The sequence below is a fragment of the Natator depressus genome, chromosome 7 (genome assembly GCF_965152275.1).
Source record: "Natator depressus isolate rNatDep1 chromosome 7, rNatDep2.hap1, whole genome shotgun sequence".
NCBI lineage: Eukaryota > Metazoa > Chordata > Testudines > Cheloniidae > Natator > Natator depressus.
Window position 1 is genome coordinate 109748347 of NC_134240.1, and position 27820 is coordinate 109776166.

The 27820-nt window shown below is 42.1% G+C and overlaps 1 protein-coding gene across 1 annotated transcript; it reads right to left on the reverse strand.

Moving 5' to 3' along the window:
• Nucleotides 1-6886: 6886 nt before the first annotated feature.
• Nucleotides 6887-27186, reverse strand: LOC141991713 (pancreatic triacylglycerol lipase-like). Its single transcript, XM_074960042.1, has 12 exons — nucleotides 27138-27186; nucleotides 25444-25598; nucleotides 24549-24674; nucleotides 22200-22334; nucleotides 20742-20850; nucleotides 17261-17380; nucleotides 16881-17000; nucleotides 14744-14862; nucleotides 12801-12930; nucleotides 11675-11786; nucleotides 8300-8467; nucleotides 6887-6950 (listed from the first exon to the last, which is right to left on the reverse strand). Exons 1-12 carry the CDS (start codon nucleotides 27184-27186, stop codon nucleotides 6887-6889), a joined length of 1407 nt encoding a protein of 468 aa, XP_074816143.1.
• Between the last annotated feature and the right edge of the window lie 634 nt (nucleotides 27187-27820).

Sequence of the window (27820 nt, forward strand, 5' to 3'; positions counted from 1 at the left end):
TAGAGCCAATCATTTAAACCTTATTGTATTCAGAGTTGATGGGTGTGGGCGGCAATCATATGCTTTCTTGTCAAAAACTCTAAGCATCCCCATTTCTCCCCAACTCCAGGCCTCAAAGGGTCACTATTTTTCAGCTCTTATCAGCATATTCTTTAAAATGGTGTCAACAGCTGGCGGCCTACCTACACTAGTGTTTCCAGCATTGCCAACACACGGGTGGAGTGGAACCATTGTTAGCAAAAGTGACACATTTTTAGTGAGTTTCCCTAGTGTAATCAGTGGGCTGGATCCTCATGCCTGTCCCACATGCTTTGCACTCCAGAAATCATTTTTGCCCCACAGGTCCTATCCCTGGTCCTGTATGCAAGAGCTCTCACATGGCCAGAGAAGATGATGGCAGTAATATCAGAATTTCAAAAGACCTCCAGAATCCTGACATGGATAAAGGGCCTGGGAAAGACCAAGAAGATCTAGACCATAACAGTGCACGTGCTGCAAATATCTGTTGGTATGTTTCCTGTTCAGAACCATGTTGGCCAAATGGAGCTGTTTAGAAACAAGATTAAAGAAGGGGCAAAAGCAAGGAGTAAAATCCCCCAGCTTTATTTGACTCCATTACCTTTTGCGAGGCTTTGGTGTCCCCATTTAGTAAGGGAGGCATATCTGTATTATAGATAATTAGCTTGCACATTATATATTGAACCTTGACAATTTGTTCCGTCAAACGTGTCAAAATCTGTGACCCAACGGGGTTATACGGGGAAGATTTGGATTTAGATTTGCTAATCAATTCTATGATATCTAATTCTTTACAATGGCATAATTTAATAGCTCCAATTTCTGCTTTCAGGTCTTTGATTTCCTTGTTAAGCATTTAAGTTTCAATTCTTTTTTTTAATCTTTTAACCTTTATCCCTTTGATTTTTTTCTCAGCCTATAATTTGTTATAGTCTCCTGTCAGAGGGGGAGGTAGACTAGGTGACTTTTACTGTGTTGCAAATTATAATTATTAGCGTTATTTGCATTAGTAATGGATTCATTCTTACCACTGAAAACAATTCCATTATCTGATCAGACAGTTATCTTCACACACAGTTCAGATTGTCCGTGATCATATATTTTTATTAGGCACCTCTTCCTCAGTGGGTCAAAAGGAGAATTATTCTTCAGTATAGTAAGTGGTCTTTCTGCTTCGAATGCTTCCCTGAGTAAAGATGCTAACCCTGCAGGGAAGTAGAACAAGACCCACGCTTTTGCCTCCATTGTTCCATCATATGTGGCAAATATAGTGAGATGTGCTTTCATGACACCTCGATCCAAAGCCCAGTGATGTCAATGAAAGGACCCCCATTGTTATCACTACATGTTGGATCAGGCTCATTATTCCAGTTCAGTGGGAAGCACTGGGAGGATGATTCTTGCTTGACCTTTCAACTCCTTTTATTTTTTAATTGAAAAGCAAAAGTGAGAGAGGCACTTTTGGGGCTGACCAAATGGGGCAGGATGAGTTGGCAATGGGAATGGATACTTCTTCATCTCTCGTCCTTTAAAATGGAGTGTGCCCTCACAGGGATACAAAGTTTTCACATGAGATCGCTGTTCAAATTAACCAGGCGGAGTGGGGGAGACAGGGGAGGGAAGGATGGTGCAGGGCTACAGAACAGCCAACCACCTCTAGACGTTAAGAATAACTTGGGTCAAGGTTGGAGTGAAGACAGCAGAGAACCTCTCTGCCTTCTCCATTGACCCCTTCCCAAGGCATCGAGTGACGGCGAGCGTGGGACCAGAGGTGTAAAGATATTAAGAGAAAGCTCATATGTCCAAGAACTTCTGACATAAGAACAGCCATACTGGGTCAGACCAAAGGTCCATCTAGCCCAGTATCCTGTCTTCTGACAGTGGATAATGCCAGGTGCCCCAGAGGGAATGAACAGAACAGGTAATCATCAAGTGATTCATCATCAAGTGTCAGTCATCTTAGGATTCTCTTCATACCATTACAAGCCATGTTTTAGTAAATACAGCTTGTAAATAAAGAGACAGACACTGGTCCTATTCCCAACTCTGCCACTCCCTTGTTGGGTCATTTTGGGCAAGTGCACTGGATTTTTGTGTGTTTTATCCCCCTCAGATGTAAAATACATACATAATACTTACATGTCTGGAACACTTTTAGACCTGTGATTGAAAGAGGCTATGTAAGTGGCAAATATTGGTAAATTTCAGCTATAATTAGGTTGTAAGAATGTTATCTATCTGAGCCAAGATTGTCAGAAGTTACTGGTGATTTTTGGGTGTCCAACCTGTGTGACCTTTAAAATATGGGTAATCAGCACTTTCTGAGAGTCAACCCCTCCCCAACTTTTAAAGCCTCTCAAATATTGCCCTCAAAATGAACCACCCCAAATCTGTAGTAACTGCTGAACATTCTGGGCTTTGTTCTTAATAAAGTCATGTATAATTTTAATTCAAGACTGTCTGTGTAAGATCATTAGATCACGAAACAATGTGGTTTATTTTCAGGATTGGGTCCATCCTTTTTCTTCACTTCCTTAACTGGTTTGATGTCATTAGTTATACACTTCATCAACTGAACTAAGGGTAAAAGGATCTTGCAATACTATACATACATAGGAATAACTGCACAGCTCCTAACAGAGTAGAAACTTATATGACTGTTTGGGATACAGATTTTAAATAAGCTTGTCTCTGCAATATCCACTCATTTTTACTGTATAATTGCATAGATACAGATATAATAATTTCCAATATATTTTAGTTTTTTCTGGTTGGTTTTTATGTATAGGGACAAGAGAGGACTAACTTGTATTTAGGCCATAGTTAGGATTTTTCACATACAGCTGGTCAGGAAATAACGTTTCCTTCAGATTTTGGGGAGATTTTATCAAAAAACAAAAACCCACAAACTGAAAAAATTCAATTTTGAGGTTTTCGGTGAAAACCTAACATTTTTGATAAAAATGGACTTTTTTTAGAAAATACCCATTTTTTCACAAAAAGCTATTTTCAGTTAAAGAAAATGTTGATGGGAAATTTTTATTTTCAAGACCTGCTTTACCTAATGTTTAAATACAAATGTCTAAGGTATGGCTTTCTAATTTAAGTGCTAAGCAATAGCCAAATAGCAAATGACTTGTGCATTTTGGGGACTCTAAAACTAGATTAGTTTTAAATTCAATTTCATAATAAAATACATGTTGAGTAAATTTTATAAAAGCACTAGTAATTACATTTCAGGGGGTATCCAGTAACACTTGGAAAGAAGTATAATATATTAAAATACTAGCAATAGCGGGGACAAATGTATGCCAATATTTAGGGTAGCTAAAGAAAGATCTAGTATAACAAAGTGATTAAAAAAACCTTTAAAAGGTTCAAGAAGTAAATTAATCACTGCCAAAATAAGATACACGCAAGAAATAGTTCTAGTCAAGGTGGGACTTGAATAGCGCATTGATTTAGGAAGCAAATCAGAAAAGACATGTTCTATAGACAACACTGAGTATCACTATACATCAAGAATAATTAGAGACAAATAAGATCTTCAATGTCACTTCGCTGTTTTCTGGTGACTTAGAATACATGATGAAAGTACATTTGCACTCTCTGTGGGAGAAGCCTCTTTGCTTCTTGAAACAGTGGTTTGGCAAGTTAAGTGACTTATATGAGTAGCTGCCTATAGCACGTGAAGAGGTGGAAGGAGCTGAGTTCATTTTGTACGATATCAGAGGTTTCCCCGAATGACATATATGTCATCTTTCTGGTTTAAAAATGGCTTCTTAATGGTTACTTAAAACCAAAAAGATTGTTTGTAAGAACAGCACGGGTGGAATTCGCTATTTGCAAAACCAGGGGGCCAACAGAGATTTGAGACAACTTATGCCAGCAGGGAAGTTGGCCCCAAATGCCAATTGTTTGACATGTATTGGAAGAGCCTTGCTTTTTAATTCTGTACAACAGTGTCAATAGGGCTACCTTGTGTTTCTATCAGTGGAAAGGACCAGGCTCCACGTGGCTCAGGGAATGGTTCCCTCCTCATGCTCCCTACTGGGATCATTCCCTGATCCCCTGCGCCTGTAGAGGTCTTTGCACAGGTGTACCATGGGGTTCAGGCTTTGTGGGGTGGCAGGACAGGAAACACATGTTTCTGCAGCATCACCCCTGTTCCCTTATTAACCCCACAGCGCATTAGCAAAAATGTCAGCACTTAAAACCACCTTTTCTCCTCCCGTCTCTGTTTCTGCCCGTGCGTAGGAATGGAATAATGCAGGATGTGACCCACCATTTTCTAATTACAAAGCCCTACTTCAGCGAATCACTTAAACACGTGTTTAACTTTAAGCAGGTGCTTATGTTTAATTAACTTCAATGGAAATTAAGCACATGCATGGGTGCTTTGCTGAATCGCAGCCCCGACATTCATATCCCCATGCGGATGGAGATGGTTTGAAAACCTGGATGGATTGATTTAGAGGTTATTCTTTCCGATGCTCCCTTCTGAAAGGGAGCCAATTACAACACAAAGGAAAGGACAGTTTTAATGAATGCCAGGAAACGTCATTGCCCTAAAATCTTGCCTTAACACTGCTACTGCTTTCCAAAGAACTAGTCCCCTCATTAGTATTACAGACAAGAAGATACATTGCTTAGTTTACAACATACGGTATATTCCACCAGGCTTACTCAAGTCCAATATACAAAAAAAACCCTGACAGCTGAAAATACAGTGCTATTGCATATGAGAGAGAGAGAGAGCGCGCAACCCAGAACAAGGACAATCTAAAATGTAATGAAAGTACATAAGCCATTTTGTCTTTAGCATTTGAAATTCTAATAGTAACACTGCACACCAACAAAATAATAGTAATTTCCAGCCGGGATTATAAAAACTAAACTACAGTGTAGGGTATTGGTCATCAAATAACTCATTCCACAACACAGTTCTCCCAGATTTGTTTTGTAATGTTGATAACAAAAGAGACATTTTGAGGTCTGACTTGTATTTCTCTTCCTTTGATGAACAAAGTCAGTTTTTAAAATGCAGCAAAATACATCTCTGAAATTATGCAGGTAAAACCAAAACATTTCTGCATTTAAAGATCCAATCAAAGATTTGCTGTGAATGGTGAGATACTAAAGTTAAAAAAAAAATCAATCCGGTATGTATTTTGAACATGATTTGTCGCAAACAACATTTCTAATAGATAAGAGTGATTATATGGTAAAGAGCGTAATTTATATATCCCAAGCACTATGCTTTTGTCACTGACATCGTTAAGGAATTTGACACGTTTGCAAGAGAACAATATACGTCAACTGAAATATATACCAATTAGCTATAAATGGGACATTGAAATGAATGATGCATGTACATGCTATACTTAAAAGTAATAACGTGGTTTAAAGTCACTTGCGTTTTCAAACAAGAATTCTTTTCATGTTGTAATTTAAAAAATCTAATATTTCGAAAGGTCAGGAATAAATAGCACCATTAGCATTAAAAGCTAGCAAAAGGGAAAGTAATTTGTTGTTCATTTAACAATGCATTTTATGTAACAGCTTTGTAAAGTGTTCATTTTTATTCTGCTAAAACAAGGTGGAAGCTATTCCAGTTCATTATTAAAGAAGGATTTTTTTTATTATACCATTGTCAATTTTAATGTCCTGATTCTGTTAGGTATTTGTTAAAATTATATGGTCTGCTGGAGTGGCTATGGCAGAGGATAATGCTGAGAATATCACTACTGTCAAAACAAGAGTATGGGCAAGTATCTGCTTATACCAAGCTATGAGGAATGAAAAACAAAGGCAGAAATCTCCCTCAACATTAGGAAGTTAATATGCCTGTAGAAGGTGCCCTAGGAGGAGTCACTGAAATTTGTGAGCCAGCCCCTCTGTGACCAAAAGGACCAGGTGCTGCAATGTCAAGAAGCTGCAAGATGCAATGAGCCCTGACATCAGGTTGCAGGGTACAGTGTCCAGGCAACCAGGCTGTGTCTGGTTACCAGTGATTATAGAAGGGGTAGCAGCCACTCTGCCGCTGCATGTGCTTGAATGTACCCAGTGGCCATGTCCCTCACACATGCACATCTCTCTTCCTGTTTTCTTGTGGAGACTGGTTGTGGAGGTCACATGCTCAGTGGGTAAGTGGATGCAAATTCCCCTGGATGGGTCCTCTGTTTTTTTGACTCACCAGTTTGGCCACAATGGAACACTCTTGCTACTTAAGGGGCTATTGTGTCTGCCTGCACAAGCCAGCTTAGTATTGGATCCTGTGTGACTATGACTGCCCATATGGAGCAGGATTGTAAGTGTTATTAAAAATTATGCTTTCACAAACACCCTTTCTCCTTCGCTTCTTCATCCACAGCTAGTGGATGAAGCATGCTCACTTGCCTCCGTGTGACCTTTCTGGACACTCAGACTGTCTGTCTGTTTTTAGGCATTGGGCAATGTGAAACTTATGCCAGTTTGTGGAAACATTAGCTGGGCTAAACTCTGCACTCAGTTGTACCTGTGCAGCTCCAGAGACTTCAGTGGGGTCACATGGGAGTAACTGAGATCAGGATTTGCTTCAGTATGTCCTCTGATTTGAGACAACCAATTCACCTCCTTAACAGATGACAACCTCCCTGATCACTATGCTTATGTATCATATCCTTGTTCCCTATGTTCCATATGTTTGCATCTTTGAACATTGTAAGTCCCTCCACATAGGAAGCGTGTCTTCTTGTACATTTGCATAATGGCCTGCACCTTTTGGGTTCTACCATAATACACATAATGATGATAAAAGGAGTGGGACAGTTATTCATTATCAACTTTTATTAATATTAACATACAGTGCTGACATTTTTGTATGTTGTTAGCAAGATGTAAGAGTTTGCAGAACGTTCTCTCGCACAGTTTCGCTGCCACAGAAATTAAACCTGAGGAGAAAAAAAAATGTAAAGTGCTTTTAGTGTGTCTAGATTTATTTCTTTTTTGTAATTGCACCAGTGGTTTTTTAATAGAATAAGCCAACCTAATTTGTTTTTTGACAAAGTTATGATGAAATACTGTTACATTGGCACAAAAGAACAAGCAAATGCTTTGGGTTGCTAAATGTGAAATATTATTTCCTGCTAAAACACCACGGGACTTTAATCATCCTGATTGGTTGGCCTCTCTTTTTTGGCTTCATTCCTTTGGTTGTGTACCTTTCCTGTTGAATTTGCATACCACCAGCATTAGAGAGATGATGGTTGCTCGGTGTTTGCCAAGACATGAATAAATAGAATAGCTCATGGGACGTTTATAAATAGAATAGCTCAGGGGGACGTATCCCTCAGCATGTTGATCTGTTGAATGCAAAAACCAGAAGTAGACTTGTACACTCTGCTGTACCATAGTTCACTGGGCTGTGAACATTTTGGTTTGCTTGAGATTCCCCCACCACATCTCTATTTCAAGTGACTGGATTTTAGCTGTGTGATTTTTTTAATTATATCCATGACCCATTGAATGTACCTCCCCCTTCATTGTGTCTCCATTCAGAAGGGCAGAAAAGGTAACAAAACATCATTGGTGGGTAACTGATTGAAACATGCTGTTTTAAAAGAATTAACTTAACGAGCACCTTCCAATCAGTAACTGCCATGCAGTACACTGCTTCTACAGTCTTAAGGCCTTATCCAAAACCCATTGAAGTCAACGGGAGTCTTTCAGTGGAGTTCAGTGAGCTTTGGAACAGGCCTTTTAAGCACAATTTATAACTACTAGCTCTGTCTGTGGGAACTGAAGACATATTACCATTACCTTTTACTCTTCCAGAGCCTGATCCAACACCCATTAAAATCAGTGGAAAGACCCCTATTGACTTCAATGGACAGTGGATCAGCCCCCCTAATGTAAGTTTTAAACCCTGATGGCCATTTCTAGTATAAAACTTGCAGTACCCAATAGTCTGATGTCTGGAAAGAGCTGTGCTGATTACCTAAACCACGGTTAATTTAACCTTTCCTATCCATAGCACAGAGGTTTATACAAAACCGTTGCTCTTGTTGAAGCCAAATCCAGATGTTTTTATAATTTTTCCTTGACGATATCTGACAAATATTTACCAGTAGGCTACATTGGTATCTTGTGGGGAAGGAAATTTAAACTTTTCCTCTTTTCTTTTTTTTCTTTTTTTTAATGCTCTAAATGGCTGTTCTTGTGCAAGCACTATTACCCTCCTATGTCATGCTGTACATGTGGCTCCTAAAGAATTTGAAATTTTCACAATAAATATACATACACATTTCCATCTTCTCCAGCTTGCACTGTGACCGCTGCTGCTCCCAGTGTGGGTAGGGTTGGGTTTAGGACATGGTTGTTCCAAAGAAATTTAACTTTTGTAATTTTCCCAACATTAAGTTCAACGTCAATGAAGTTGGCATATGTTTCGCCTGGTTTGAGGGTCCCCCTTCAAGAACAAAAGTGTATAATATCCAGTGAGTTTTAATATTAATTACCAATACAGTGTAGCTGTTTGAGTAGCTACAGTAACATATTGATAATGAACATGGCCTTCAGCTTGTCAAACAGTAAGGATCATAGAGTCATAGAAGATTAGTGTTGGAAGAGACCTCAGGAGGTCATCTAGTCCAACCCCCTGCTGAAAGCAGGACCGACCCAAACGAAATCATCTAGCCAGGGCTTTCTCAAGCCGGGCCTTAAAAACCTCTCAGGATGGACATTTCACCACCTCCCTAGGTAACCCATTCTATTGTCTCGGTTACCTCAATATCATGTAAATGTTCATGTTACACAAAAATTTGTAAATGAAATTTTCCTGTCCTCATATGAAATCAATGTTCATCAGAATGCATGACCTGCTGACCAAAGGGATGTTTGTCTGGCATACCCATGCTCTACAGTACCTCCCCTATATTAAAATATAGTGTTCCAGGGGACCCAGTTACAACACAGTGCCCTGAGGCTTGGCTGCAGCATGGTTTCATTTGGTAGCGTAGGCAGGGTCTTGGCCATGTTTTGCACATATGTTAGACCTGTTTTATCTTCAGTTCAGTTGCAAAACACAGGCGTGGTGCCATATGTGCTACAAAATGTAGGTGTGTAGACTCAGTCAGGAGACACCCATGTTTTCACCGAGTCTCTGACACGGTTGGATTGGTCATGCAGGAAGAGCCTTAGGGAGAGGGGAGGATCTAGCAAGAATCAAACAAAAAAAATCAACTTCTTGTAGGCTAAGAAACTCCATGCCTGGCTGGGAAATGTCAGGTGGAGAAGTCAATCCTGGGGTAGTCTTTTCTGTGCATCTCTTCTCTGACTGCTGTTAGCACACCAGGCCTTTTCTTCCGTAGAGACAAGGGGCCAAATTCTCCTCTCATCCTCAGTGGCATAAATCCAGAGTAGCTCCAATTACTTGCACAAAGAACTCATTAAGGAAGTGGGCTTTGAGAAGCGATTTAAAGGAGAAGAGGGAAGTGACAAGGCGAATGGGGTTAGGAAGGCAGTTCCAGGCACAGAGAACGCATGGGAGTGGGCGTGGGGAAAGGATACAAAGAGAGACACAAATTGGCAAAGTATATGTGTGGGTTGCCCATCAAGCAGAATTTACTTGGTAAGTGCTTTGTGTCAGAGCTGTGCCTTCTGTTAGCATCCCTTGAGAATTTAAATCAAATCTAGCTGAACGTAATTTATAATGAAAATCACTTAAAATATCTTCCCATTAGATCTACTACCCTTCCAAATTTCCATGGCAGCATAATATATTACTGACCATGCCAGATAAACAGTAATCCAGCACTAACATATTTGTACTGCTAGCACAAAAAATGAACAGGATTGTTAACTCAGAAAATCAAAATAAACTCAACATTGCAGCAGAAAATTGCAATGCTTTGCAATGCATAGCTTTATTCAATGTGCATTGCAGCTGGGATTTTCAAAAGAGCCTAAGGGCGCAAAGCACCTAGGTCCCACTGACTTTCAAGGGCATTTGGACATCTACAATTTCAACTTCAAAGGGAGTTTAGGCTCTTTTAAAAAGTCCAGCTTTCTCATGCTAAACCCTTTGGCAGCATAAATTTAAGTTTATATATAATTACACCCCAAAAAAGTTCAAGAGCATTGTTAATGTTGCAAAGTCAAGCACCCTTAAGTTACAAAAAAACAGACTTAAGGCTGTCCATGCAACTTTAATTTGGCCTTTTTTGTGTGTATATATTATGATAAAGTCTTAAATTACACCGTTGCATATTATCTCTTCTAAATTACTTGATCACATGCTATCCATTTTCCTCTGTCTTTGCCCCGCCAAATCAAACCTCCACCCCCTGGCTCCTGCTCGCTCCCTCTTTGCTTCCCTGCCCCTAACCCCCATCCATCCCCTGCACTTTGGCTCCAGCAACCCCCATCTCCCCACTAATCCTGTTCTTTCCCAGTTTCTTGCACCTCCTCACATCTCTTCATTCCAGTTAGGCTGTTTTCTTTTCCTCCTTGCTGCCAGGAATGGGGGAGCATTGAGGGTACAACAGACACTGTGTCCCTACTCTCAGTTCCTGTGCCTGGTACCACAGTGGCCCCTGGCTGCCTAGAGCAACATCTGCAGGGAAGGTCTTGCTCAGCTCCTGCAGCCATGGGATAGAGCATACCCAAGAGCTTTGTTGGGATGCTGCATGAACAATATGGTTGCAGATAGCAGCTATGAGGGGCTGCAGCATACTCAGTGCAGATGGATTCTTTGGAGAATTTAATGTCAAACTCTAACAGGTCTTTACTAAGCATGTGCAAACTGAGATTTTTCAGAAATGTAGGACAAATGTGGATGAATTTTCATGGGGATGGCAAAAGAGACATTCCTGACACCAGGATGACCCCACTGGTAAATTTAAAGTTTCTGCTCTAAAGCATGAAGGCCTTAGAACTTTAAGGTCAGACTTGACAAAGCCCTGGCTGGGATGATTTAGTTGGGGATTGGTCCTGCTTTGAGCAGGGGGTTGGACTAGACAACCTCCTGAGGTCCCTGATATTCTCTGATTTTATAACGTCTTGGTTCTAATGGTTGTAAGAATTTTTTTAACATGGGCAAAACACTGTATTTTTCCTTAATCTCTTTCTCAGAAACACCTGAACCATTCTAGCTGAAATTTAATATCTGCCTGGCTTTCTGTCCAAGGCAGACATCTGACATAGAAAATTTCAGCAGAAATGGTTAAAGTTTGGCAGAGGAATGAGTACACAAAAATAGGGTTTTGTAAAAGAAAGTGTCAGGCAATCCTGATGACAGGCCAAGCTGGGTAGCACCGCCTATGATAGCACCATAAACTGGTACAACATTTTACAAACATGCAAAAGATAAGGGATCAGAATTATACTAGTGTAAATCCATAGTATCATTTTAGAATTCAGTTAAGTTACATGGTGTAACTGAGATCAGGATCTAGCCCCAGGTTCTTGTATCCCTATAGTTATCAGAGAAGTAGGGCTAAATTCTAACGCTTCTTCTCATATAAATCCAGAGTCAATACAGTTAGTATGGATTTACACCACTGTATGTGAGAGCAAAATTTGGCCTGTAGATTAAGAAGAAGCATTAATTAAAAATAGATGAATTAAATATTCTAATAGCAGAGAAGCTCAGTTTTCATTATAATATGGAACTTACTGAACAATTTCATATTGCTTTGTGTTTCCTCCAGCTCCGTACAGGGCAATATTTACATACCCAGTCACTTTGCTCTTTCCAGCAATTGACACAGATACTTTATACCTCCAACCTACACAGTAGAAATAAAATGAATTTGATTGTACCCACATAGAAACAAATGCAACAGGCCTAGTTTTGATTTTCTATCACTACTTTATGTTTCAGGACAAAACAAAGGGAAAACATCATTGTCACTTCACTTTGAGCTCAAGATTAAATTCTGGCCTGATTGGAATGACGAGAATACAATAGAATAGAATGTTTTTATAGGAGAATACTAGGAGCCTGCTTTTCCACTGCTTTGCACACTCTGCAGTCATTTACAGCCATGCAAAAAGAGTGTAAAACCCTAGCAAATCACAATTCTCCACGCACACTGGTAGTAGCATTTTATTCCCAGTTTGCACAATGTGAATGACTGCACAAAGATCAAAGGCAGAGGAAATTCATGGACTTTGTGTTTATTTGTGAAAAATAGTCCATACTGTGATAGAAGGAACATATCACATGTCATACTGACCAGGAAAGTACCTATTCACAACTTGGGGGTGTTGTAGGGAACAACGCTGAAGAGTGAGGACTGGATTTTCTGGTCCATAAGCAGGGCAAAGAGGACTTAAAGCATCCGACAGCCGGAGGAGTATTCTGTCGAGAGGAACTTTCTGTTGACTTACAGCTGGGAAAGGTGGCTATGCTACCTCCTACTCCAGCTGCGTTCCCACCCCCAGCATAAGGGGAAGGAGTTATGCATGGGCCTAGTTTGGAGGGTGAGGGGGCATTTCACCCCCAAACTGTAAGCCTTGGACAGGCATGGAATTTGCACCCCCCCACACACACGCATAGCTCCATTGGCCAGACTGGAGCTGTCCCCCCAAATATAGAAGTCAAACTACACCTATGGAGTTATGTTGGGGGCTTTCTGGGGCTGGTGTTGTCAAGACAGGGAGGGGAGAGGCCTCCTCCACCATGGTATGGTCCTTCATCCGTTAAAACTAATTTAAAGTGAGAGGGAAATATTTTAAATATTTTAAATTATGTTGGTGCTCAAGTGTAAATAGAAGCAAGTAAAGTAGTAGGAACTTACGAGCAAAATCCTTGGCCTCTCCAGTGTTCAGATAAAGTTTCTGGATCCCAGAAGTAACACTGTCCTTAAACTTATCCGCATAGTGACCCATTTCGGGGCATCCGCCTTTGGAGCATGGGAAGCAGTTATCCTAATCGAAATATATGTGCCAATTCACAGAATCAGAGAATATCAAGGTTGGAAGGGACTTCAGGAGGTCATCTAGTTCAACCCCCTGCTCAAAGCAGGACCAATCCCCAGCTAAATCATCTCAGCCACGGCTTTGTCAAGCCAGGCCTTAAAAACCTCTAAGGAAGGAGATTCCACCACCTCCCTAGTTAACCCATTCCACTGCTTCACCACCCTCCTAGTGAAAACGTTTTTCCAAATATCCAACCTAAACCTCCCCCACTGCAACTTGAGACCATTACTCCTTGTTCTGTCATCTGCTACCACTGAGAACAGTCTAGATCCATCCTCTTTGGAACCCCTTTTCAGGTAGTTGAAAGCAGCTATCAAATCCCCCCTCATTCTTCTCTTCTGCAGAATAAATAATCCCAGTTCCCTCAGCCTCTCCTCATAATTCATGTGCTCCAGCCCCCTAATCATTTTTGTTGCCCTCCGCTGGACTCTTTCCAATTTTTCCACATCCTTCTTGTAGTGTGGGGCCCCAAACTGGACACAGTGCTCCAGATGAGGCCTCACCAGTGCTGAATAGAGGGGAACAATCATGTCAATCGATCTGCTGGCTGATTCTAATGAGGCTCTATCCCAAGGAGACAGGGAAAAAATCATTTGGCCACAGAAACTCTAAAAATATAATTGTTTCTCTCTCTCTGTGGCAGCACATTGCAAAACAGCCCCATTCTCTCCCCCCACAGGAAAAGCTCATGTGAATTAACCTATTCCCTCCAATCCTCCTCATCTTCTGATGTTCAGACCCATCAATACTATCCAGCTGATGACGTGCAGTTCACTCCAGCCCTGCTAGTGATAGGCGTGTGTAGTCGTGAGTGATGTAGAAAAAAGCTGCTAAGCCAGGTCTATGGGCTAACTCTAACGCCGCTTGAAATAAGCTGCCCTAGAGAGGGCAGGAGGAGGACGGGCCTTGCCTGGCACCTCATGGATTTGGAGAAATGAATGTCTCCTTTGTACTTCATCCCAGTTTGCTGTTTGCTAGAAGGAGGCGTCTCCATTTCTCTAAGTTCCCTCTCTTGAACTCAGTGGTTTAGAATAGGGGTAGCAGATGGGGCTCACGCTCTCCCTGGCTCATCTAATGGGTGGCTGTGAAGTGCTTTGATGATGCAACGGTTTATGTAAGTGCTCGGTATTATTGTTATTTACCCCTTGCACACGGAGCTCTGTTCCCCTCTACTGGTGGATGGGCCACATAGCTGGGTTGATGAGCCTGCTACAGTGTTAGCTAACCGAGCTGGGTCATACACAGAGCTATGGGACTGAGGAGAAGGCAGTGGCTTTAGGCCACATCCCATCTGTATTTGTTCCTTGAGGTCATCAGGGGAGTCACTGAGCATGCAGTGAACCTTAAGGTAAATGATTTTATTTCAAAATTATTTGCAAGGCAAAATGCTAAAATATGGGGGCTGTGCTCAATTCTCCTTGGATGTGCACAATAAATAATTACTGGGGCAGATTCTTCCCCCCCTGCCCGAGCCCCTCTTCGACACAGCGGGGTGAGAGCTTGCAGGAGCAGCTCTAACTTATGCCACTGGCATGAGGTCTCTCAGGAACCTCAGGCCACTGTAGAGCCAGGCATAACTCTGCTCCACCATGCCCCTTCGGTGCCCCATCCCCATCCCCCAGTGCCCCAGAGCATCCCTTATTTCCCCTTAGGCCTGCACTCACGCAGTGCAAAGTGGCCTGAGCTGAATAGACTCTGGTTCTACCGCATGCAGCTGCATAGACAAGAGCCACTCATTCCTTGGGGTGTGAGAATGACTTACTGTCTGGAAAATGTCATATGAAGCACAGGTGTATCCGAGAAAGCCATCGGGAGTGAGGATGCTGTCAGAATAATACTTGTAGCTTCGCAAATGATTACAAGCAAAAAAGTCACGAGTTCCTGTGGAAAGAAGCTCCGATTACATACTGTGTTGCAAGGCTATTGGTTGTTAGGTTTTTCTTTTCTGTAAACTATTCAGACTGGAATCGTGGTATTGAACTGATCGTGGCATTTGAATGATTTATAAAGCTCCACATTACGTCGTCACAAGTCTGGGCAGCACCTGAGTTGCCGTTTGAGACCTATTTCTTCAGTGACTGTATTGACCCTCGGTGTAATGCACATAGTGCAGAATGTGCAAAATGTAGATGTGTAACCAACATAGGGTCCGAGCGTGCACTCCTCGTTCATGTTGGTGAGTACTTACTCACATGCGTAGCCCCCCAGTGTGTGATTAATTGCAGTAATGCTCACCAATATGAATAAAGGGCCTCTGTAGGGAACAGCTCACCTTATCATTATATAAAAGGAAACAAAATGTAGTGTGTGAAACACGATGTCCTCCTTAACACTAAGCTTCCTGGAGCAATGCTGATTTATGCAGACTGCGAATCTGACCACCTGATTATTTGAGGCGGGGAGGGGGGAAGGGGCATGTTATTATTTTAAATACGTTATTTTGTACTAAAATTCCTTAAATGTTCTGGGTTTAGGTGAAAAAAAGAAGTAATTAAGTGCAAGGGGTTTTTCTGCATCCTTATTAATACAGAACTTGATCCTGCAGTGCTTACACAGGCAAGAATTTGTGAGTAAAGACTGCAGAAATAGGCCAGTAATTGCAAAGAAGAGATTCATAGGGAAAGGGCTAGGAAAGAAATCCCAGGAAAATTTTCAGGTTTTAGGAGAGAGGAAAAATAAATGTCTGCTATAGCTGGGGTGTTGTCCTTACTGGCTGTCTTGATTTATCAATGTGATTTCCCAAAAGATGTAAAAGTTCGTGCTTGCAGATCCTTTGGCAGCTTTGGAATCTTAGACTGCAGGGGTTTGCAGGGCAGGGTATGTGCTTTATTTACGTTCTGTCGGGTACAATGTAAATGTATGGCACTATGTACAGGATTCTTAACAATAATAATAATAACAGGATTTGGAATATACAAAATAAGGAACAAATCTGAATGCCCCTGATCTATCATACGCCAAACTCTTTCCAACTGCCTAATAATAGAAACAAAAATTACATTGTTCCAGTGCAACCCAAATTGCTAACAGGTAACTACAGAATAGAAACACATTTGAATTTAGCTGCCAAAGCTCACAAAACAATTGAAGCCAGAGATCCCATAGCCGAAATAGAGATGAATGTTATTGTTCCACTCTCACCCAGTATGGCTGCCAGATGACAACATAATAGAAACAAAGTTGAATGTTGTTGTTCCAGAGCTAAACTTCTGGCATAGTTTGAGTAGGGTTTGTTTCTCTGATTAGATAACTGGCAGCAGTTTTGGATGAGATGGACCAATGAATTAATATTTGTTTCTGTTGTGGAGTTACCTGGGAAAAGTGCAAGGTGCACTGGAACAATCACACTGAAGTTTGTTCCTGTTATTTGGCAGCATGATGGACTATTTACAATAAACTCAAGTTAATCTTGCTCCATTAGAGCCAAAGCTGGATAGTTTGAACAGTGGGTCAGCCAAGGTCCTTGAAGGAACATGGCTGGTGGGATCTGGGTCTTTGCAGACCCATGGAGCCCAAACACATGTGGAAGGGGAGCAGGAACTATTGTTATTGCTCCTCGCCCCCAACCTTGTACGGATACCCACTACTTGACAATGCAGACGCTGTGGGTGGTTGGAGGCAAAGATGCCAAATCTCAACCCCATCAGCAAAGCAAAGCCTTCCCTTTTCCCAAAGCAAAGCCTTCGTGCTACTCATTCTTTGATCCCTCTACTAGAAAGTGTCCCCCAGAGTACATTTGGACCGTACTATCAGTTTCACTGTTGTTTGTGGCTGTAACTATTAGCATTCATAAAGAAAATAATCAAAAATAGTTGAAATAAGAAGATTGCTGCTATGTTAGCTCAATACATTTTGATGTAGACCCTCAATAGAAGTCATCATCTGCGTAACATATTTACCTTCCCAGATTCCATCAATGTCAACAATCTGTGAAACAGGATTCTTCTTACATCCTGGCATATGTATTCCTCCATTTGGATAAAAATCAAGATGTCCTATAGCCTGGCTCATGCCAAAACCTGCAATGTTTGTAACGGGGGTAAGCAAATTTTAATTTAAATACTGTCACGTATTTCCTGGCAGCAGGTCTACATAACACTATAGGGCTTTAGTTTGTAAGCTCTTTGAGGCAATGACTGGTGGGCTTTTTTGTTTGTTTATTTTTTGTTGTTTTTTTCCTGTATTTGTACAGCAGTGGGGTCATATTCTGTGACTGGGACTCCTAGGTGCTACCACAGGATAAAGCAATAATAATAATACAATGCAGCTGGAAACTTACCCAGATATGGAATCGTGGGAGCTGAATCAGTATGAATAATATCAACAAAGGCTGCATCAGTCTTATCTAGTCTGACTTCAATGGGAGTACCTTGAAAATAAGGCTGCGCAGGATCCAGTCCTTAAAGAAATGTATGCACAATTACACGTGCGTGCACTTATGTGTGTCCATAAATATAGCTAGCTAGCTCTACTACTGTATATATTTGAAGATGGGTCTCTGGCGGCTACATAGTTGTATTCACTTCAGAATTAGAGTCGCTAACAAATATATAGAATGATTGATCTGTCAGTGGTAAATGCCAAGGCCGTAACCAAAGCAGGGTGAGCAGGGTAACAGCCCAGGAAGCAAAGCTCGGGGGGGGTGGTGGAAAAATGGGGTGAAAAAATGGTAGGGGTGCAAATATGCTTGCTCGCCCGGGCACTAAAATGCCTAGTTGCAGCACTGGTGAACACTGTGGGACAGATCTCCAGCTGGTGTAGATTGGTAGCTCCAATGAAGTCAATGGAATTATACCGATTCATGCCAGCTGAGGAGCTGGCCTTGTAAATGTTTATACTTGAATTCCAACTACTGCAACATAGATTGTTGTTTTAGGCCAACTTTTTTTATTTTTAAAGAGTGCCTAAAGTGAGGCTCCTAAATCCATATCCTGAATGGCCTGATTCTCAGACGTGCTTGAAGTCCGTAGGAGTTGGGTGCTCAACACACTTGAAAATCATGATGCTTGTTTACGCGCCTAGATACAGATTTTGGAGCCTAAGGCCATGTCTACACGACACAGCTTTTAGCGACATGGCCGTGTCGCTAGAAGTCAGGCAGTGTGAATGCTGTTTGTCGGCACTTTTGCCAACAAATACTTCCATCCCCAACGAGCAGGGTTCGCATTGTCGACAGGAATGTGCTCCTGCCAACAACGTGGGCGTTCACACCGGCACTTGCCGTGGAAAAACTTTTGTCTTTCGGGGGTGAGGGGCTTAAGTACCTGTGAACAACAAAAGTTTTGTCGTCCAATTGCAAGTGTAGACATAGCCTAGCTTTAGACATCTAGTTTTGATATTAGCATAAACCTGAGACTCATTTTCTTTCTCATTCACTGCATCCGACTCAAGTGCTTGTAAAATCCTGTAAATTACAAAGCGCTTATTATCCTGTGCTGGTACCTGATGCTTTCCTGGGCAGCAGTTTTAGTTTTGTTTTTAAGTTGAATTTTGCACACTACTAGTCCAGGGGTTGGCAGGCCCAGACTCTTTGGAAGATGCTATAATGGAAAAAAGTTAAGTTCATAACATCTGAAATTGGCTTCTGTGCATGAGGGCAGCTTTTCTGCCTAATGCACATCCCTCTTTGTCTGGCCTGTGTGCTGAATGAGGAATCCAAACAAACAGCTTGTCCGGGTGAGTGCTGAATATGTCTGTAAAACAGCCTGGCCCTGAAGTCCGGGGGATACATTAGCTGTACTTTCAGAAATAGGTAAATAAATGTGTATTATGTGATAGATCAGTTTGCTATGCAGAAGCTCTCTTGGCATAATGAATAACACTACTAAAAATAGTCAAGTTGCAGCTTGTCTGGACTGTATTAATAAAACGTGAACACCACAGCCCTGGAGTAAAGGAGCTTTGGGTGAGTCACCTGTGCGGCTGCTGAAAGGAGAGAATCCTCCGCCCATCCATCCAGCCCAGAGCCAGGGCACTGAACACTCTGTCTGCAGCTGTTACTCTGGCCCATGAGCTGTACTAGTGGCCGCAGGTTGTTGTGCTCTCCCTCTCTTTTAATTCAAAGAAGGTTTTGCAGGCAGTGAATCTGTGCAGTTGGCTGTCTCAGCGGCCATGCTGGTGTCACTCTCCCCAGCCACTTGTGAACCCCTGGCACAATCCCCCCGAGATAGCCACTGTGGAGCATTGCGCTGGGGTTATGCAGGTGATTGTGGAATCCTTTTGCACCTTCTGTTATATTGCTTGTTCTCCTCTGCTCAATGGAACAGTGACATTTCTACTGCAGTTCAAGCCTGGTGCATCTAAAGAGCTTAAGGGAGAGGGGTTAGGATTTGCCCTATGACCTTAGCAGGTCATAGGGCCTGATCCTGCAAGATGCTGAGTGCTCTGTCCATGCTCCAGCAAAGCTCTTTAGCATGTGCTTAACCTTAAGCATTGGAGTAGTTCCACTGAGACCAATAAGACCACTCACATCCTTTAAGTTAAACACATGCTTAAATAGTTGGCTGGATTGGGGCCAGAGTGCTCAGCATCTTTCAGGATCAAGCCCTAAAACAGTTGCTATGGTCAGTTTCACAGCACATTTTTGTTTTCCTGTTGTTTTCAAAAACCTAAGAAATTAAACTAAAAAAAAAATCTGCTGGAAAAATAACATAAATTAAAATTAATGTGTGTAAATGCATCGCCCAGATGTGAAGGCTTTGATGTAAACCTACGAAAGCAGGGAGATTAAAGGGTTACATTTGAAGGGTCAAACTTCTGTCTTTGCTACGTCAGTTTCAATCAGTCCTTTTCCGGGAATGGATATTGGACAGCAAAACCAGGGCACCAGACAATTAACTCCTCTCACTGCTGTGCTGCGGACAGCACACTTCACCCAAACAGTGGGTGATCTTAAATACAGGACATGCTGCTGCACCTGCACAACAAGCTGGCTTAATGAGAGAAGTAAACGATAGGAGAAAATCTGCCAGGATAAGGAAAGTGGGAATCACCATGTTAAGCCTGCATTGTTATAAAGTGTTGGGCGAATGCTTTGGAAAAAATCAGACTTGTTACAACTGGTGCAGGTAACTTAAAATCTGTCAAATGAACAGATTGTTGTGCGTTTGCACTGAGCAGCTTTAGTGGCAGTCAGAATGCCACAGTGTCGCAATGTTAAGTCATTATGTACCAAGCCAGAATAGCCCATGCTCCCTGGGACCATCCTTAGAGCACAGCTGACAAAAGAGGACCTGCTGTACACAGCAGAAGCCAGCCATATCCTAGGGATGGGATGCTGGTACAGATCGCTACCCCATGCAGCTAACCATCTCCTGCCCACTGCACTTCATGGGGACAAATTTAGCCCTGATGTAAGAAGATCTCAGGGACATTCTGCAGGGGGCATATACCTCCTCCCACAAAGATTAAGTTTAGGGCAAGAACACCATGAAGGGATCCTTATGGAGATTCCCACCTGGGTAACATCTTCCTGGGAGTGGGATGGTGTTATTGCAGAAGGGCACAATTTTGGCTGTTAGCAATATGAGGTTATGATACAGTTGTGCAGTTCTGATTCCATCCTGTAGGGGGCAGTGGCAGACATCCACACATGCGCATGCACGCATACACACACACACCAGTTCATTACACTGGAGGGTTGCCCTTCAGTCAGATACTGTAGTTGTTTTAGTAAAAAAACGCCAGGTAATGTTAAGGTCTAACAATGCTCTCTTCAGATTCTTCATTGGTATAGACTGAGCTATAATTCATTAACCTACCGGTTATTCTTCCAAGGCCTGGCCTCCTTCTCCCTGTCTCCCCTGCAGCATGTGCTCCAAGGCTATGGCCAATGAAATGGACTTTGGAAGGAGAGTATCCATATTGTTCCTGAGGAAAACATCAATTGTAACGAAAGAGAATCTATATTTTCACTAATATGAGCTCTGGCTTACACAACTAAAGCCAGAAATGGGCTGTGCAGAGCAGAGGTCCATGGAATTGGAGGGAGGACAGGGCCCAGGGTGTAGAGCAGTAACAGAGCCATTCAGTAGCTGCTACTACAGCCTCAAGGCATTATTAACCTCTGCAACTTCTGCACACATGTGAGATTTTTGGCAGTGGATAGTCATGGATCCACCAGCCAGACCCCTTATTCCCTGCCCCACTGTGAACGGAAGTGTATTTGGCGTCCTATTGACATTGCTTTTGCCGACTCATGAATGTCCAGGGAAAAAAATTCATGGCCACTCTTATGTAGGACACCCACACTCTGCTAAGGCCTGATTCTCCACTGCTTTGCACCTTGTGTGGGAGTGAGCACCAGGGCAACGTAAGTGCTAAACACTACCATTCCGATTTGTAATTTGCACAGATGTAATTGACAACACAGGCTGCAAGGCAATGGCGAGCCAGCCCCCTAGTATTTACGCTAGCCGGAGGCAAACTAGTTCAGAAAAGATTAGGAACCATCCCTCTCCTCACTCAGGCCTAGATTAGGAACCATCCCTTGCACTCAGGCCTAGTTGCAAGCATTTTTAAGTCATTAGATTTAGGGACAGAGGGAGAGATTTTCAAAGGCAAAAATGGCAGTTAGGTGCCTAATTCCCACCAACTTTCAACTGGAATTTGGCCCCTAATGGCTCTTTGTGACTTTGAAAATGCCCCCCAGAACCACATTTGGTGTAAAATGGTGAGTTACATTGACATCAGTAGATCTATGAGATTTGCACAAGCTGAACATCTGGCCCTTAGTTTGATTACAGACCCACACCCCGTCTCCCTGCCCTGGGGCAGCTGGGAAGATCCCACCTGTCCCCAAACACTCAGATCTAGGTGACACTTCTTCATGGGTTGGGGAGAGGACTCTGCTCTCTCCTTCTGGGAGGTGGCTGTTGCTATCCAATGGCCAATTATTGTAGGCTTTTGTATGGGTATCCCTTAAGATGGGTCCTATAGCTTTCGTGGTTGAGAAAGGGTAAATTGCCCTGTTCATTACTTCTCTATCTTTAAAACAACCCAAACCTTCACATCCACAAGAGTACATAAAAGTAATTGCAGAATGAAAATATTCAAACTCTATGTATTATGGGGGAGTTGAAAGGACTTTAAAATCTAGCAGGAGGAGAACTGTCTTTTGCTGGCTATATGACAATTCATTGTGATTGTTTATTTAGATTAGAATACATTTCAGCAACTCTATGACTATAATCCTATTGTGGAACGAGAAGGTCCCTTACCATAAGCACATTTATAAAATAAGCCACTTCAGCGCCCACGACACGGATATTGTTTGATGCCTGGGTATATAGGCATCTTGATCCACCACTCCAGTCTATGCAGATGCAGTTCACATCTTCCACTTCTAACATCCTCTGGTGCAAATATATATTTAAAAAGAACAGAAGCAAACATTATCAGCAACAGTTCAGATTGCTAATTACTTAACACAGTCAGAAAGACATATAAATGTCATAGGAATTCCCTGTACATTTTTTCAAGTACAGCCCCTATATTACACCAGGGCTCTGTTCATGTCTTGATTCTTTATGTAAATGATGCAGAGTCACAGCCTGTAAATTATAAGTTCAGTTAGAAGCTTATATTTTTCCATAATAATTAAAAGGTGGGATAATTAAAAACTTATATATGAGCTGTATTTATCAAACACATGGATTTATACTTTCAAGAGGATACATAAGGTTTTGCTTCTCTTGCTCTGACCTGTAGAATGGTTTGCTAAAGACACCCTGTTTTAGCAGCTCTGATATATTTTGTGTATTATGTTATGCTCTGGGTTATGTGTCAGTAATGCCAGTGAAAGCAAGTAAAGTACTTCTTGTTGTGAATAAGGATGGCAGAATCTGGCTGTACGTCAGTGGTTCTCAAACTGTGATCAATGGACCATCAGCCTCTTTGGTGATCTGTTTCAGAGTAACAGCCGTGTTAGTCTGTATTCGCAAAAAGAAAAGGAGTACTTGTGGCCCTTTAGAGACTAACCAATTTATTTGAGCATGAACTTTCATGAGCTACAGCTCACTTCATCGGATGCATACTGTGGAAGCACAGTATGCATCCGATGAAGTGAGCTGTAGCTCACGAAAGCTGATGCTCAAATAAATTGGTTAGTCTCTAAAGGGCCACAAGTACTCCTTTTCTTTTTGGCGATCTGGAGATTGAGGTCATTTAGAACCAAGCAATGGGAAATTTGAAGGAGGGGATGACCGCTGGAGAGAGGAGGAGGATTCAGCCCAGGGAGAAGGTTAGAGAAGTCCTGTGTTTGTGTATTGTTGCTTTCGGAGCTGCAAAAGGGTGGTTTTGTGCTGAGCTGCCAACTACAGGGCTCTTTTGGTATCACAAAGATGAAGAAGCAGAATTTTACTGGTGGAACGGAGCCAAAAAAGGCTCCACATGTCCCCTGAACTGGGCTAAATCCTGGGAGTTGGGGAATGTTGGCCAATCAGCACCCTTCTACCCCAACTGGCCAATGGGTGCCAGAGACTCCCAGGGGCCAAGCTACCTATTGTCCCTTGGCGAGTGTCTCCCTTCCTTGCTGCTGGGACTGTGCCCCTTTCACCACCTGCTCCATCAATTTCCCCCATCCATTGATGCAGGTGGGTCACAGTAGGTGTTATAAAGGAGAAGGAGCAGAATTTTACTAGACAGCAAGTCAGCTCTTCCAGGAGAACTGATTTTTTTTAGTTTTCTAAATTTGGGTGGATATTAATGCCTATTTAGGACCAGAGGGAGGAGCCTGTCTAGACCAATATAAAATGTATTTATAAAATCAGTCTTAAGTGCCAACTTTCAGAACAAAGACAAGGATGAGATTTTCAAATATAGGGCTCCAGGCTTCACTGGAATTAGCTACTGACTCGAGACAAAGGAATAAACTGCACAGCTTTGCCCTTCCAGCTCAGCCATTCTGATTGCAAATGCTCACTTGCAGAAAAACGTTTTGTATAAATGTGAAAAGAGGAGATGGATCTGAAGATGAGTAAAAATGCATCAGAGGGGCAGATGGTTGGAACAGGAATGTTAGGAGCCATGTCATCTCCCCAGGTATCAGGCCCAGTTCAGTGTCATGGGCTATCCCACCTCTCCTCGGTGGACCTTCCACCCTCAGAGCCTTCCTGTACCCTGGCAGGTTAATCCAGCTCATAATCAGCAGAATTGGGAAGCAACAAGCTTGATCTCTCCCAATTTAACAAACTTTGGAATCTCCTTAATTTCTAAGCAGCATTTCACTGCATTTTTTTTTGTATGCCAGAGAAAAAACATTGATTGGACCAAATTCTGTCATCATTTATGTCTGTATAAACCCTTTGACTTCAACACAGAGTAGAATTTGGCCCATTTTGTTTACGATTTTTCCTGGAAGTGGAGCTAGAACTGAATAGATTTCAGGTGAACAACATTTTATGTCCTAATTTTGTAAAGATAGACGTGGACAGCTTTCCTCTTCTTGTCAGCCCAGATGGCACGATATGCATTGGTTAGACATAGAGAAAATGAATAATTACAGGAATACCTTCATAAATGTGAACTCAGTGATTTGAGAATGACAGAATATCCAGATAGTACCATACCTTGCACATGTCCGACAGCCAGTTTTCTTCTCCTTGGTCTATAAATCCATGGATAATAAAACGTGTTATTTTGTTTGTATTGAAATTTGAGTAGCCAATCGTCGCTGGATTTATTGCAGTGATCTCCTGTTGTAGATATTAAAATAGTAAATGTTTTAGCTATTTCCTGTAAAAACCTTATCAAAACAGCAATGTGCATAGAAATCAACACTGTTATTATGCAAGCCCAGATCCTGCAAGCATTTACACATGCACTTAACTTTACACATGTGACATTAAGTCGGTGTATGTTTGCAGGACAGGGGCTGAGGAGTTTCGCCATTGATTTCAGTGGAGCCAGGATTTCACCGTTAGTGTGTCCTTTCCATTTCTCACCAAACAAGTTCCAGTGCTACAGATTTTCCTAACATTTCTCAACAGACACAGGAAAAATGCAAAGTGTGGCTAGGGGTGACTTTTGCTGTCCTTTCTGGGGAGGGAGCCTTTGGTCTCGTTTGCATAGGGTTGGGAAAGTCTTGATTGGGTCTATTCAAAGAATCACCTGTTGCATCCACCAGTGAGAATTCTGTCCCTTGAGACTTAGTGAGACTTGTGGTAGGGTGGACCGGAAATTTCTGAGGGCCCGGAAAATGCTGCCTCCTGACCACATTGGAGAGTTGGCCATTTCTCTCACTGGCCTTGGGAATGCCAAGAGCACTAAAAGGTGATGTTTCTGTATTCTGTGTGTACGTGTCACTTAGGGTGATCAGATGTCCCGATTTTATAGGGACAGTCCCGATTTTTGGGACTTTTTCTTATATAGGCTCCAATTACCCACCACCCCGTCCCGATTTTTCATATTTGCTGCCTGGTCACCCTCAGTCACTTGCAATATTTAAACAGCAATAGGTCTTACTTGAAAGTTATTAGGATTCTTTTTTGTGTAAAGAAGGAAGTGGGTGTTTATCTTTTCTGGACTCCAGGGTAACTTTGCCACTGGTCTTTCTATAGTTCCAGCCCATGGTATATCATCTGTGAAGCACCCGAGCCTGTCAAAGCAAACTTCCTTTCCTGTAGCACACAGATCAAATTATCAGGATGTGAATGAGCAAAGATGTGATAGGTTGTAATTGTCACATTCTGTCCCGACAGCACTTTTCCCCCAATGGTCTCTCTGTGCTTTCTGAGCGCAGCAACCTGCATTCAGGCCAGCTACAACTGCAGGCATTGCCCTTGGCAGAGCACAGCAACTGCTTCCCCTGGGCCACAATCCACCCCAGTGATGCAAAGGCCTTCTGCACAGGCCCACAGAATAGGGCCAGCATGTAGTGGGGAGTATGTATTTCCCCCTGACAAGGTTTGATCTAAACCACACACCACACAACAAAAACACTAACCCAGGAACCTATCCTTGCTACAAAGCCCGTTGCCAACTGCGTCCACATATCTATTCAAGGGACACCATCATAGGGCCTAATCACATCAGCCACACTATCAGAGGCTCGTTCACCTGCACATCTACCAATGTGATATATGCCATAATGTGCCAGCAATGCCCCTCTGCCATGTACATTGGTCAAACTGGACAGTCTCTATGTAAAAGAATAAATGGACACAACAAATCAGACGTCAAGAATTATAACATTCAAAAACCAGTTGGAGAACACTTCAATCTCTTTGGTCACTCGATTACAGTCCTAAAAGTGGCAATTCTTCAACAAAAAAACTTCAAAAACAGACTCCAAGGAGAGACTGCTGAATTGGAATTAATTTGCAAACTGGATCCAATTAACTTAGGCTTGAATAAAGACTGAGGGTGGATGTGTCATTACACAAAGTAAAACTATTTCTCTTTGTTTATTTCCCCTCCTACTGTTCTTGTAAAGTGCTGGAAATGGTCCACCTTGATTATCACTACAGAAGGTGTCATCATGTTCCCCCCCCCCCCCGCTGCTGGTAATAGCTCACCTTTCCTGATCACTCTTGTTACAGTCTGTATGGTAACACCCATTGTTTCATGTTCTCTGTGTATATAAAATCTCTCCACTATATTTTCCACTGAATGCATCCAATGAAGTGAGCTTTAGCTCATGAGAGCTTATCCTCTAATAAATTTGTTAGTCTCCAAGTTGTCACAAGTCCTCCTTTTCTTTCTCTGGGGAACATTCCTCCATAGGCTCCCTCCCCCTGGCTCTGCACTGTCCCTTGTCATGGGCAATTTGCACAATATGAACCTAATTGATTACCAGCCAGATTGTGCCCATGCTAGTCTGGATGCACAAGGTAGGAAGTACGTACAAAGATCCTTCCACTTTACCTTGTGGCCTTGTGGAGAAGACCAGGATAACAGCATTTTTGGGGGGAAGAAATCTCCCCATACTTCCTGTTTTGTAAACCTGCTTGTTAACCTGCAAGGCTCAGGAACTGGGGCTGGGACTTCCTGAGGGAATGGCAAACCATACCTCTCACCCTCCTTACAAATGAGCTGCAAACTCAGATAGTCATTACACATAGAACTTTCATCACATAGAGCAAAGTCCTGGGAAAAGAAAATGATTGTGATCAGAATAGAAATGCTGTACTGAAATTGACATGAATCCTATGCCTCACCTCTGGTTGTACCAAGCAGAAAAAGTGCAAGAATCCAAATTCCAAGCATCTAGAACAAGTCAAAAGGAAAAAGCTTAGACTGGCTAATCCACATGATAGGCAAAGCTTTGTATCGATTGCTTTGTCTCATTATAAATCTGTAACTGTACCACACAATGACAGTGTCTCAGCAGCAGCTTTTACTAACTAAGATAAAAAGTGACTTACTGTTCAATGCTCTACCTGGCATCCCCAGGGATTGCTAAACAAACTTTGTGTGTGCTTTTATAACCTGACTTATCCTTGAGGCTTTTCTTCAAAAGGAAACTCCCAGAAAGATAGAAAATGGCATGTGTGTACTTCAGATGTAGATTATCATAAATACACAGAGCAGCGCTAGCATATGTATCAGGTAACTAGTTTTTATCATGTAAAATGTCCGGAGCAGAAGATGTTTTGATGGAAAAAGCAGTTGTTAACTCTGCATTTTAGATGTGCATGTGCCAATGCATGATGCTTTCAGAGTACTTAAAGACAAATAGCTTTACTAAATAAAAATAAATCTTCGGAACTGGATTCCACTGCCTTTACTCAGGTTGCTCTGCAGTAGTTCCGTTGAAGAAAAGGGTATTATGCATAGCTGTATAGATTTTAGATCCCTATAGGACCATTGTCATCATCTAATCTGACCTCTTGCATAACAC